This window comes from Hylaeus volcanicus, unplaced genomic scaffold (assembly GCF_026283585.1).
Source record: "Hylaeus volcanicus isolate JK05 unplaced genomic scaffold, UHH_iyHylVolc1.0_haploid 12221, whole genome shotgun sequence".
NCBI lineage: Eukaryota > Metazoa > Arthropoda > Insecta > Hymenoptera > Colletidae > Hylaeus > Hylaeus volcanicus.
The window spans coordinates 855,672-867,931 of record NW_026533163.1 but is presented as its reverse complement, the minus strand read 5'-3'; the positions used below and the strand labels follow the sequence as shown (position 1 = coordinate 867,931).

General features: G+C 31.1%; 4 protein-coding genes across 5 annotated transcripts; all 4 read left to right on the top strand.

Annotated features, from left to right (window-relative positions):
* The first annotated feature begins 104 nt into the window (after positions 1 to 104).
* On the top strand, positions 105 to 2,628 carry LOC128883516 (putative serine/threonine-protein kinase PRKY). Of its 2 annotated transcripts, none has more exons than XR_008459026.1 (9): positions 105 to 736; positions 829 to 871; positions 933 to 1,097; positions 1,182 to 1,342; positions 1,435 to 1,619; positions 1,667 to 1,812; positions 1,879 to 2,026; positions 2,153 to 2,277; positions 2,364 to 2,628. XR_008459026.1 is itself a non-coding variant. In XM_054135970.1 (9 exons), exons 2-9 carry the CDS (start codon positions 859 to 861, stop codon positions 2,457 to 2,459), a joined length of 1,083 nt encoding a protein of 360 aa, XP_053991945.1. In that variant the 5' UTR covers positions 115 to 736; positions 829 to 858; the 3' UTR covers positions 2,460 to 2,628. The 2 variants fall into 2 exon arrangements, 1 of the variants encoding a protein (XP_053991945.1); XM_054135970.1 differs by having other exon boundaries at positions 115 to 736; positions 2,109 to 2,277.
* Positions 2,629 to 3,093: 465 nt separating this feature from the next.
* LOC128883155 (uncharacterized) lies at positions 3,094 to 6,778 on the top strand. The gene is made up of 4 exons (XM_054135210.1): positions 3,094 to 4,266; positions 4,324 to 4,449; positions 4,537 to 6,048; positions 6,124 to 6,778. The coding sequence occupies exons 1-4, from the start codon at positions 3,240 to 3,242 to the stop codon at positions 6,459 to 6,461; spliced, it is 3,003 nt and encodes a 1,000-aa protein (XP_053991185.1). The 5' UTR covers positions 3,094 to 3,239; the 3' UTR covers positions 6,462 to 6,778.
* Positions 6,779 to 7,330: 552 nt separating this feature from the next.
* On the top strand, positions 7,331 to 9,227 carry LOC128883178 (uncharacterized). Its single transcript, XM_054135265.1, has 11 exons — positions 7,331 to 7,489; positions 7,555 to 7,626; positions 7,683 to 7,801; positions 7,884 to 8,116; positions 8,175 to 8,248; positions 8,307 to 8,396; positions 8,512 to 8,603; positions 8,658 to 8,790; positions 8,840 to 8,895; positions 8,944 to 9,007; positions 9,066 to 9,227. The coding sequence occupies exons 1-11, from the start codon at positions 7,394 to 7,396 to the stop codon at positions 9,210 to 9,212; spliced, it is 1,176 nt and encodes a 391-aa protein (XP_053991240.1). The 5' UTR covers positions 7,331 to 7,393; the 3' UTR covers positions 9,213 to 9,227.
* Positions 9,228 to 10,293: 1,066 nt separating this feature from the next.
* On the top strand, positions 10,294 to 12,251 carry LOC128883179 (ribosome biogenesis protein SPATA5-like). The gene is made up of 6 exons (XM_054135266.1): positions 10,294 to 10,723; positions 10,783 to 11,153; positions 11,210 to 11,407; positions 11,460 to 11,515; positions 11,591 to 11,706; positions 11,808 to 12,251. Exons 1-6 carry the CDS (start codon positions 10,441 to 10,443, stop codon positions 11,894 to 11,896), a joined length of 1,113 nt encoding a protein of 370 aa, XP_053991241.1. The 5' UTR covers positions 10,294 to 10,440; the 3' UTR covers positions 11,897 to 12,251.
* The last annotated feature ends 9 nt before the right edge of the window (positions 12,252 to 12,260 follow it).

Here is a 12,260-nt window from a genome sequence, read left to right as displayed (position 1 = left end):
ACCCTTTTTTTAAACGTTTCAATCCCGTTGAGAGATTATGAGATGTATGCTGCATGTAATGTGGTAAACTAACGATATGCAAAATTTTTTATAATAAAAAGAATCTGTGTTCATTTTCTTTCAAAGCCTTATATTTAAATTAAAAAGAAAGGCGTTTTCGGTTTTTTCTTTTCCAACAACACAAATCTTAAGCTACAACATAACGTTTCTAATTGAGCCACAGTTTCGTGAAAGTGTACTTTGTATAAATTCTAATTTTTGTTTTGATTGATGTCTTTTTGTGGACTGTCAAGCACTCTTTTAACTAAAGCAACTGCAACGTAGTGCGTTTCACTAGGTTGAAAAAAAAATTATTTTCTTGCATTATTAAATGGTACGTTCCAATTCACGTCCTTACTGACGATTTATCTTCTGAAACAGACCTCCGATAACTGTAATGAAAAAAAAATATTTAATGCAATGTACGTTTTTTTACTGAAAAGAAGCATGATTATTTAATTCTTCAACGCGATGCAAGACGTTATGATGTAGTTATCAAAGAGATATTTCAAAACGAATTTTATGGAAGCAGAAATTGCCAATTTTGTTTTTTTGTAGATTCTATCCATGATAACATCGTCCAATAAATTTAATATTTGTTTTTTTTTGCCATTATTACTTTAATGTTTTTCAATTTTCATTTTATAAATTATCAGATATTTCTTAAAAAGCAAACATTATTCTATTATTTAAATATGTACGTTTCTTTTTTACTAGCGTTCTAAAAATCAATAAAAAAAAAAAAAATTTTATTTTTTTTTGAATTGTTTTTTTTTTGCAATATTGTAGGATCTTTTTTTTATAATTCCGTAATAGATCATGGATTTTTTGGGTAATTTTTTTTTCGTGATTTCTAACACTATATTACTGTTCAACATTAATGTTATATAAAGGAAAGATTAATATGTTTAAAAAAATCTTCACAAATAATTCATACAATGTGTCCAACACATTGTCATCTTTGAAACCCGTTAACAAAAAATACACCGATACCGTCTCCTTTGAAAGTTCGTTAAAGAAAAAGCCAGATTATATTTTAATAAAAACTCTTGGAACGGGTAACTTGCTTTGAACTGACTGTTTATTCTTTAATTAGTTCCAAATCTTTGGTGATACTATCCATTTTTTTTTTTTTGAGTAAGGATCTTTTGGACGAGTTTTTTTAGGAAAAGATGTCAATAACCCGGCCAGAAACCCCGTAGCAATTAAACGCCTTGTTAAACATATGCTTATACGTCAAAAACAAGTCGACCACGTTATTTCGGAACGGGCTATTTTATCATGTGTTAGCCACCCGTTTTTAGTACGCAATTTTATTTCATTTTTCTCGTGAACATTTAGAAAAGTGTTTCGTGACTGTGGTAACCCTTTCATTAACCTGTTTTTTTCATGCAGGTGAAAATGTATACGACATTTAAAGATGCTCACTATCTTTATATTGTTCTTGAATTCGTTCCTGGTGGAGAATTTTTCACATTCTTAAGAAAGTCACGTCGCTTTGAAAATAGCGTTGCGTGTTTTTATGCGTCCCAAATAACATTAATTTTTGAATATTTACATTCAAAAAATATAGTTTATCGGTGCGTTTTTTAATTTCATTGAAACGAGTGCAATTTTTTACTTGTAGCGATTTAAAACCAGAAAATCTTTTGATAGCTCAAGATGGTTATTTAAAATTGACCGATTTTGGTTTTTCTAAATTAGTAGATTCTCGAACTTATACTTTGTGTGGAACACCAGAGTACATTGCACCAGAAATCCTTACGTATAAAGGTAGTATGAAAGAAAAAATTATAGTTTGAGTAAAACACCAATTTTATTCTTCTATTCAAACAAAAGGTCATGGAAAGCCAGTCGATTGGTGGACACTGGGGATTCTTATATATGAAATGCTTGTTGGGCACCCGCCTTTTATTGATGATGAACCATTGGGTATTTACCGAAAAATTTTAGATGGAAAAATTATTTTTCCACGTTATTTTGATAAGTGAGTAGTTAAAAACAAACTGAAATTAATCATTTATTATAAAGACAATTGCATCATTGTTTTTTTTTTTAACGTCATCAAGGCATGCTAAAGCCTTAGTTAAAAGACTTTTAACGCATAATTTAGGAAAGCGCTACGGAAATTTGTTAAATGGAATTAACGATATAAAATTTCATGCGTGGTTCGCAAATATTGATTGGGATTACCTTTTGAATAAAAAAATAACTCCTCCACATGTACCGGAGATTCATGTACTGTTTATTGTAGTGGTGTCTCTTTGTCTCTTTATGTTAACCCTTGATTTTCCGTTAACGGATATATTTATTTGGTTTTTTAGGAGTTGGACGCAACCTTTTATTTTGAAAATTATCCAGAAACTGAAGATGTGCCTCCAGTCGTTACGGGTGACGAAGACCCCTTTAATGATTGGTAAATACAAAACTTTACTATAATATAGCTGTTTTTTGATTAAATAAAATACCATTATTTGTTGTCAATATAAAAAAATGTAGTTAAAGGTTTTTTTTTTTTTTTAACTTTCATGGTGCCAAAGAAAAGCAAACTAACAAAAGACACACTGTACATGGTATAATCTTAATACGTATAGTTGTGAAACGATAACCGTACGTTCATGGTTTAGTTAAAGTCGAAACACTGTGTTTATTAAAACGCCATGATATTTTGCTTTCCTTTTACATTGAAAATTGCATAAAACACAAGAGAACACAAGAGACACGAGTTTTCCTTTATTTTGCCTCAACATGTCGTACATCAAAAGTAAAGAGAAAACCTTTTACAACCGCACTCTTAACACTGTTAGTATTTTTATTACGGACGAACAATTTGAGTTTTCGTTTTGCTGGAGCTTCATTCGAGATAGTCGTTGAAAAGAATGTGCATGTTTTCTTTATAAAAATTTGTTCAAAGTATTAAAAATATACATAAGAAGATTTTCATGAGAATTTATGGAAAAAGTATTCTTGTGACAATTGCTTGATGCAGTCGTATCTCGCATGTCACTTTTTTGCGTGTGTCGCAAATATGAAAAACACTGTTGTCGTGAGTTTCAATATAATTCAAGATTAACGACCATTGTGTTTGACATAAAATAATTTTTTAACATTTCAATAATTTTTTCTTATTTGGCGTTGTATATTTTTTTTCGATACTTTTGCCCTTATTTTGTTTGAAGATACAAATAATTTTAACAATAATGACAAGCTATATAAATCAACGCTTTCCCTATTTAGCAATTATATTAGTTTGTTTTTTCTTGCATATTAGGCAGACCAAAGTTAATGCGAACGTTTCCTTTTCAGATCCTTATCATGGTCTCTCAAACGAAGAGATATATATAAGTAAAATTTTTGGAGAAGATAAAATTTATACTATAGACGGAATTCAAGATTTAAATTTAAATTTGAACGGATCAGAAAATAAAAATAGGGATTATATTCCTCGTATTTCTTTAAAAAATAATATTTCTTTGTTACAGGAGAAAATCCTAATGAGTAAAGAAAAATTACAGAGTTCGATACCCCGTTTCGCATTAAATGGCACTTTAAGAAATTCTTCAGAAAATTCCTTCATACTAAATAATACAAATTTAGTTTATCCAAAAAGTACAAGAAAGTTACTGGCTTTAAATCCAGTGAATCCAAATTTCTCTATGAAATTTTACGTTCCAAAAACTCATGAAAATGAAGAGAAATCTGTCAATGATACAAACAACTATGTCATTAATACAAAAAACTTATTAATGTTATCTTCCGAAGATGAAACTATTCGTTTGATAAATTGTAGTTTATTGTATCCATATTATGATGAACTCAATCGTAGGGCTTCTCTTGAACATAATGGAAACAGTGATAAAAACAACACAAAACTTGACTATTTGAATTCCACTTTTTTACGGTTACGTAATTATGGTTCGAAATTTAGAGCGTTACGACAACAAATTAATGAAACGACAAACTCCACCAATTTTCTGACACTTGATACAAATCGTCAAAATAGTATTTTAAATATGTTTCCTAAACATGTGAGGCATCAACAGTTCAACTCAACACCTCGATTTCATAAACTTTTTTTGTTGGATAATATAACAAAACCGAATTTGTTTAATTCAACTGGAATCCGATTACTGCCGTCCTATTCAGCAAACATTACAGTCATTGAAAGAAAAATTGACTTACCACACCCGAATATTTCAAAGCATTTATCCAAATTAAATGAATTTGGTAAATAAAATTATTTTTATTTTGTTATTTTTTACAATTTTAAATATTAATTTTAAGGTGATGAGCGTTTGGAAAACAGGAAAAAAATTATGTCAAAATATATACAGAAACTGAATACTACAAAGCAAGCTTTAAAAGAAAAGATGTCATTAATCAAAGAAAAAGAACGTCAAATAACTGCAGGTAATAGAAAAAAATTATTTTAAAAAACAAATAGTATTTCCAAAGTGCTTAATTCTGTGTTTAAACATGACGGTTTTGTTTTTGTAGTAAAGCGTACACCTTTTCGTAATTTAAATCGACCACCCTTTCTAGATACAACAATATATCCAAAGGTTGAAAACGCTGTGCTTCCACCACTCTCTGCTTATTTCGATATGTATAATTCTACCATGGAAGGACGATCAGAAGACGACAGTGACGTTTTTGTGGGAATTTCGAAAATGGATGAGTTTCCAGAAAGTAGTCTAAATCCAAAAATTTATTTTTATGGGATGGAAGTACAGAACGCTATAAAATTGATTCAAAAGACAAGTGAATTAGCAACGCAGTGCCGGTTTATGGGACTTTTGCACTACCTTATGCTTACAGGAAAAATCTATCAACCCGATGAGAACTTAAAGGGCGAAGATCCTATAAACTGTTTCAATTTTTGCTCTTTGAATCACTTAAGTGACGTCCTTGATAGTTCTGTGACGTTAAGTAAATCAGCTGAAATTTTACAAAAAAAGATACATACCTTGAATGAAACGAGTATAGAATTAACGGGTGAATCACTGGAAAACGAAAAGAAATTAGCAGCATTATCAATAAAAGAGGCTGAACATTCACGGGTTTCATTAAACCAAGTATTAGCGGAGTTAGAAGCTTTTCAAATTATTTTAACTAAGGGTAAATCAACAACCTATTTTAATTTAGTCAATAATTTAAAAAGTCTTTATTTTAATCAACCGTTGAAAAACAAAGAAGAAGAATTCACAACAAGTATAGAGGGTATACAAAAGTTTATTGAACGTCTTTCCTTATATTGGAGTTTTTCTGACGAAACCTTAGAAAAAGTGAAAAATATTAGAATGCGTTGTAACGAGATTATCAATATGATGGGTCTAAACTCTTTAGAAAAAAATGATAAGGAATTTGACACGAAGATTTTTGATTTGATTAATATTTTAGAAAACATTCGTCTAAAACTTTCTCCTTTATTGAACTACGCTTCAACTTTGAATTCCGAAAAAAAAGATACAGACAAAGTATATATTTTAACTTTTGCGCCCAATGATGTATTTGAAAGCTTAGCAGAAGTTTCCACAACAAATCCTTTAAAAAATACAAAAGAATCTCAGGATAAAAAAGTTGAACAATTGATTTCTAAATTCCAAATGGAATCCACAAACAATATAAATGAAATTGGCTTTAATCTTTTAAAACGTCTTCGACAGAATTCTTTGATTAGTTTTGAGCAATTATCCAGTTTAAAAGCAAAGTTTGCAAAAATTAAAGACAGTGTTCCAGACGATATGCATCAAAAGAAATCTTTAGTTTTATTGCCAGCAATCCTTCATCATGCTTTACGTATGCAAGGTTATGAAGCTGAAAGGATTCATTCGTTGCTGAATAAATTTAAAATGTCTAGAGTGAGATCAACTGAAAATGAGCCAAATTCAGATGGAAACGCCCTAACAGTTCGAGACGTCTTAGCCAATTTAAAATCTGCCATTTTCCAAACTCCTCGTAAATTTTATACCACGGAAAGGAAGGAAAGATATCTTAAAAGTTTACTAGGTAAGAACGCTGATAGTTAAAACTAGAAAACAACATTGATTATTAAAAAGATGCCTAATTTTTTTTTTTTTTTAGATAACAAAATTTCCAATGTTAAAAGTTGGGTTATGAAAATTAGACAAAACGAATTCAAGAGCTCAACAGGGCTACAAGCTTCGGAAACAATAGATGAAAAATCATATGAAAACAATGATACCGATAATTCAAAAAAAGAAACAAGAAGCTTGCAAAAATTAATACCTAGCACATCCAAGTTACCTTCAAAAATTCATGTTTTACACGTGAAAAAATCAAACGCCGATGATCTGCTTGAAAAACTAAAAGAAAATACGAAAACTTTAAGTTTACCAGCTTTACAAAAAGTTAACACGAATTGCTCCAGACCCCTCAATCAATCAAATGGATTTTCATAAGTTCATTTGAAAAAAAATTAAATACAACAAACGAAAAATGGACAGAAAAAGGAATAATAATATAGTGCAAAATACCCTTTGTTATCAAGTTTGTAAATATCTTGGTACCTTTAAAAATATGATTCTTCTTGTTGTAGTAGCAGTCTCTTTCTAGTTTTTTTTTTTCGTGAATCGAACAACAATATTTATTAACTAAAGAATCAATGACATCCTAGTTTTGTTTTTTCTTTAAAATGTGCATAATTTTTTTTAATTTTCAGTTGAACTAAATAATGTTAAACAAGTTTAATAAAATAACTTTATAAATTAATCGAAAAGTATAAAATTGAACTGCGTGCTACATTGTTTATTGTTCCACGGTCACTATTCGGTTCGCTAAAAGAAACTTTAGCCATTTTTTTTACAAATTGTATAGAAGTCGTTTGTTTAATTGAATTTTGTCTAATCAAGTGTTTTATATGAAGGAGCGGCCTGATGATTAGCATAATGACATTTTCAATGTATTAAAAAATATCATCAATTTCTCTAAGCACTAATGAGAGACAGCTATAGTTAAAAAGTCTTCTTTTAGTTGTAGTCTATGAAGCACAAGTAACATATTTTGAAAGGAGTAAGTCTTTGAGGGGTTTATCTATAATCATAGAGTGAAGCATATAGACCAATGAAACAATAAAAGCTATAACTTCAAACAAAGTCACCACCAACTGTGTAATCAGCTAGTTGTGTAAGACTTGTAAGGTGTACGTGTGACCTGAGTGACGAAGCATTTTTCTTTTAAAAAAAAAATATGTTATTTCAATGGATGGCGTTTTCATGTTCCAGGCCATCAGGTACTTGGCCAGATAGGATTTTCAAAAACGTCACAAAATTGACTTTTACTAGTATAGTTATTCACAAGACGTGTGGCGATTTGTGTAGCTTTTTTATCTTTCATGAATAGCATGGACGCTGTGACCGAATCAGTGTTTTACTTGATCATACATAAAAAATATAAGTTAGCCTTAAGTGCTATTGATAGACAACTCTCTGTACGTTAAGAATGCGTCTCGTTAGCGTGCTCTTGTTTATTGACACTGTTATTTGATATGATTAGAGTATGACAACATTGTCATCTGAACGTATGAAATGGTTAACCTATAAGGTATATTGTTGTATTAAATTACAGGTAAAGCTTAAGCAATTGTGGTCCTAAAGAGTCGTAGAATCTCTATTTGTGTGTAGCAATACGCGAACGCTGCAGCAGAGCTTGATGCACTGCCACTTCTTCCAACTGTCTCTATGGAAAATACAAATTCATTTATAACATACGAAGAACTGTTATCATGCCGTTTAGGAATCAAGTAGGTCTCAGATTATTTCACAATAATAAATCATCATAAAAAAAATTAAATCAAAATATTTTTTTGACGTTTGTCATAACAGATGTTCAATATACGACTATCTACTTCAGCTTATGGCGGCAGTTTTACCACTTTGTATAGCACACATTGGAAATAAAAATTTATTAAAAGCACCTTGTCCTTTTCCTTCTTTTCAAAATGTTAACTATTTGAACCGATTGTATTCACTTCTTTTTTTTGTTCGTTTATGTAAAAACACATGTTTGGAACAAAAAAAGAATCGTTTAGGTGATGTTGAACTTGATCAATTTATTGGTATGGCGGGATTAAAAAGCATTGCAGTTTGTTTAAAATTATAGCGCCAATATTTTAGAAACTTGGAATCTTCGACATTCGCTTACGATTCAATGTCTTGTATGTTGTTTAATACAATTGGATTTATATGAGGTCAACCAAAAAAAATTATGTTGTATTAAAAATGGTTAAAATTAGTCAAAATTCTCAGGAAGCTATTAGTCGAGTTAATCACGAGATTCTTGAAGGAAATCCTGAATCAGTGATTGGATTCGTTTTAACTGGACGTATTCGACTTGGTGTATGACATATAAGCTTATGATGATTTTTAATTAATAGAGTCATTGTTTTCTTGAATTAATGCGTTCTTCTTTTCATCTTGGTATGTGATGTTTCAAACGTACAACGCGTCCCAGCAAGGATTTTTAACCGCAGCGGAATATTATTTTGGTGTTGCTGAATGTTTGGAACAATGCGCAAAGTCTAAATTATTTATAGGTGGAGCAAAGTACGCTATGCTCTAAAAAAGCACACTTATATTGTATTGCGCAACATGTTGTAGCTCCATTGTTTCTTTGGCTGAATTCGACGTGACAGCAGCTGTTCAACAATGTTATCTAGCATTAGATTTACAGAACATTATTGAATCTAGTTTTCCCTTTGCAGCCAATGACATTGTTCGACATATCTTACATGTACCAAAAAAAAAGTTTGAAAACATGATGGAGTATGTTTTATATTCAGAATTTCGACGAACGACAAGCTTGTACTGCATTAAACAATTTAGCAGTAACCCTTGTGTAAGTTTTTATTTCCCACTAACAGATAAAACCTTTTGTTTCGAATAGGTATGATGGACGGGTTAAAGATAGTACCCGATTATTAGAGGAATTTTATTTTTCAACGGAAAAGGTAAAGTATCTGTAAGGTAGTAGATAATGTTGATTGTATCCCTGCAATGTTTTCTAAGCCTTTGGTCACATTTTCTGGCGTAAGAACATTATTAACGTTATATGAATTCTTACCCAATCCTCAAACAAAAATTTATCAGTTAAAAAATCATATTCAATCGTTCTCTCCAGATGATAAAGATATTGAGTCTTTAGTTATTTTTTAATATTAATCGTGCATACAAGAATTTTTTGTTCGTGTTGAAAGCTAAAAAAAAAATTCATTTCAACACAATGGCATTGATTGGATATCAAAAAATTATAGAAAAAAATTGCCTTGTTGTTTCTTTTCCGTTGACGTCAAAGAAGTATCCGTGTTGTTTTTGGGCTCAAAAGAGTAACACACTAAAGAAAAGTGAGAGTCATCAGTACGTTGACCAACGAATTTTCGTACCCTGTTTCAACCAACAACAATCATCTTCTTTTGTACCATTTTTACACAAAGAAGCGTCCGCTACTGCAACTCATTTTGTCAATGAGCGAATTCAACAGTGTCCAAACATACCAACGAAATTAAAACAACAAATGAAAAGAAACTCTATACTTATTATAGACGATTTTATGAAGAGTACGGATTTATCAAATGAAAACAAAACATTTTATTCCGTATGTGATGTTTTTTTTTTAATACAAAGTACCGATCCCACCGAACATCGGCTGACCCCCCTTGATATCCTTGTATTGAAAGGACCATTATGGTGTTCTAAGGGTGATGGTATTCATCAGGCTCATTCATTGTATGCGTTCACTCTTTATACACTATGCTCTTCCACGTTAGATGTTCAGGTCTCCAATGGCTTACACTATTACACTGTACTGGTCAATAACAGTATTTTATGTTTCTCGGTTGCAGATACTTGGGTTGCGTTTCAAGTACTCTGCCATGATGGAGTCACAAAATCGAACCATTTCAAAAATCACACAACACCTGATTTATACGTGTTACAAAGTGACACAACTATCCTTTTTGTTCCCCGTCTCAATGCTTTAACCTTATCTTCATTTCCGAACTCTAATCTGTTCGATTATCAAAATGTTTGTAAATTTTTGGATACCTGTAAAGAAGAAATCAAAAACAGAAACGATAACAATACAACATTGAATCAAAGTGTGTATGTTTATAAAAATATATTTTGCGTGTATAAAAAAGATCAACCCAAGTTCTTTGAAACACTTGCACTGCATTCACAAAACACAGATCAATATTACATTTATGAAATAAAATTTAACGTTCAATATTTACTTTTACAGTGGTATCATTTATGGAATATACAAAATATTTTGTCGCCTGATTTCAAAAATAATGACATATCTCATGTCAACAGTTTAGGTGGCGTGAAGCCTCATAATCTAAATAGTCTTTTACTTTGGGAATATTGTCGTTTAAGAATAAGGATGACTATTGACATTTTATTAGGCTTAGAGACAAAGCCAAATGAGTATCATGGAGTTGTATTAATTTTAACCGATTTAGAAAATATTTCATCAAATGAATGGAATCATATTCAAATGATTTTGGAAGCGTTTACAAATGAATTGAAAGATATGGTTTATCCTAATCATCATATTTTTTGTGTTTTGATATGCGCTTGGGATCCCGAGTATCGCTCCATTATTTTACCTCGCATACAAAACTTTTTTGGTAACCGAAATTTCATTAGTCTGTCGAATCATTTTGGTAAAATATTTTGTTTTTGTTTTCGAAATTTGAATGCAAACGTAATATTATTTTTTTAGAAAATGTTTCTTTAGAAAATAAAAAACTCTTTATTCAAATGTTGATTGAAGAGTATCAGCGAATATGTACCGAACCTTTCCCTAAATCCTTACTTGACATGATGAAAACAAATCAATTGAGTTTATCAAAAACTCAAAGGATTCTTCATTCTTGGCATTTTTTTCATTCAAATGCACTCGTCGGGAAATTCGAAAATGATATCAAACAGTTTTCCGAGCTGTATTTAATAGAAAACACGACCGAAACAATTAATGTTAAAGAAAATCTACAAGAAAATACTAACCAAGTTTTGAAAGGTGTATTTGATGAAAAAACTTACAAGATTGTTAAGGATTTAGATTTTTACATTTTCATACCCATTCAAAAACCAGTATGTTATTTTAATGAAAGTCAGGATGATTGATGATAGTCTACGTTATAACTCAGGAACTATTTCATTCCCCTACTATTCATTATGATCCACGAGCGTTATTATGCGGAACGTCTGGAACGGGTAAAACTCACATTTTAAATTACTTTAAAAAAAAATATCCGGAAGTCAATGTAAACGTTGAACATTTAACAGCGCTTTATTCTCCCTACTTTGGAGAAACTGAAAAGCGGTTACATAATAAAATTGAACAAGTACATTTATCATACTACTCTTACGACAAATGATATTGACTTGAATGTGTAGATGAAGCTTCCTGGGGTTTTCGTCTTAGAAGGACTTGAATTATTATCAGTGCAAAGGTAACTAGTTAAATGATATTTGTTCCGCGTTTTTTTTTCCACCAATTTTATTTTACACTTTATACAACTATGCAGCGATAAAGGGGAGCCTGATTCAACACACAGTACTTTCCATAGACGTATTTTAGTAACTCTATTATTGTGTTTGGATGGTTTTCATGATACTGTCTCTAAGAGATCTGGACAATTAGGTTAGACGAGAATAATAGAAACTGCAGTAGCTTTTATAATACTAGTCGTTCCCGTACTGGTGTTTTTATACTTGTATATAATCTATTTATGTGATGCACAGGTTTTATTGGGGTCTCCAAGCTACCACCTGAACATTTGGATAATTCTTTAACTCGTCCAGGACGTCTTGAAAGATGGTTCCTTTTGTAAAAAGACTTAATATTGACACAGAAATCTGGCCACATCCATTTAACAAAGCTAAATTTTTACATCAGTGTCACATTATTTTTCATGAATTCAAAACGAACACGTTCTTACATATCAGTCAGTTGTCAACAATTACGTCGTCTCAATGAGGTGTCTTAAAAGTAGCGCACGTCTAGAACGACACATTGGCGTCTTAACACGCTAATTTGAGGAGACCCTATCCTCACTTGAGCCACATTCTCTCATCCTTTCAGCAACACGCAAACGTTTTTCAAGAGATTCATTCTTATCCTTTTAGTGACCCCTCTTTGTCATTCAAGGACCCTCCCTTGTCATTCAAGGACTCCCTTGTCGTTCAAGGACCCTC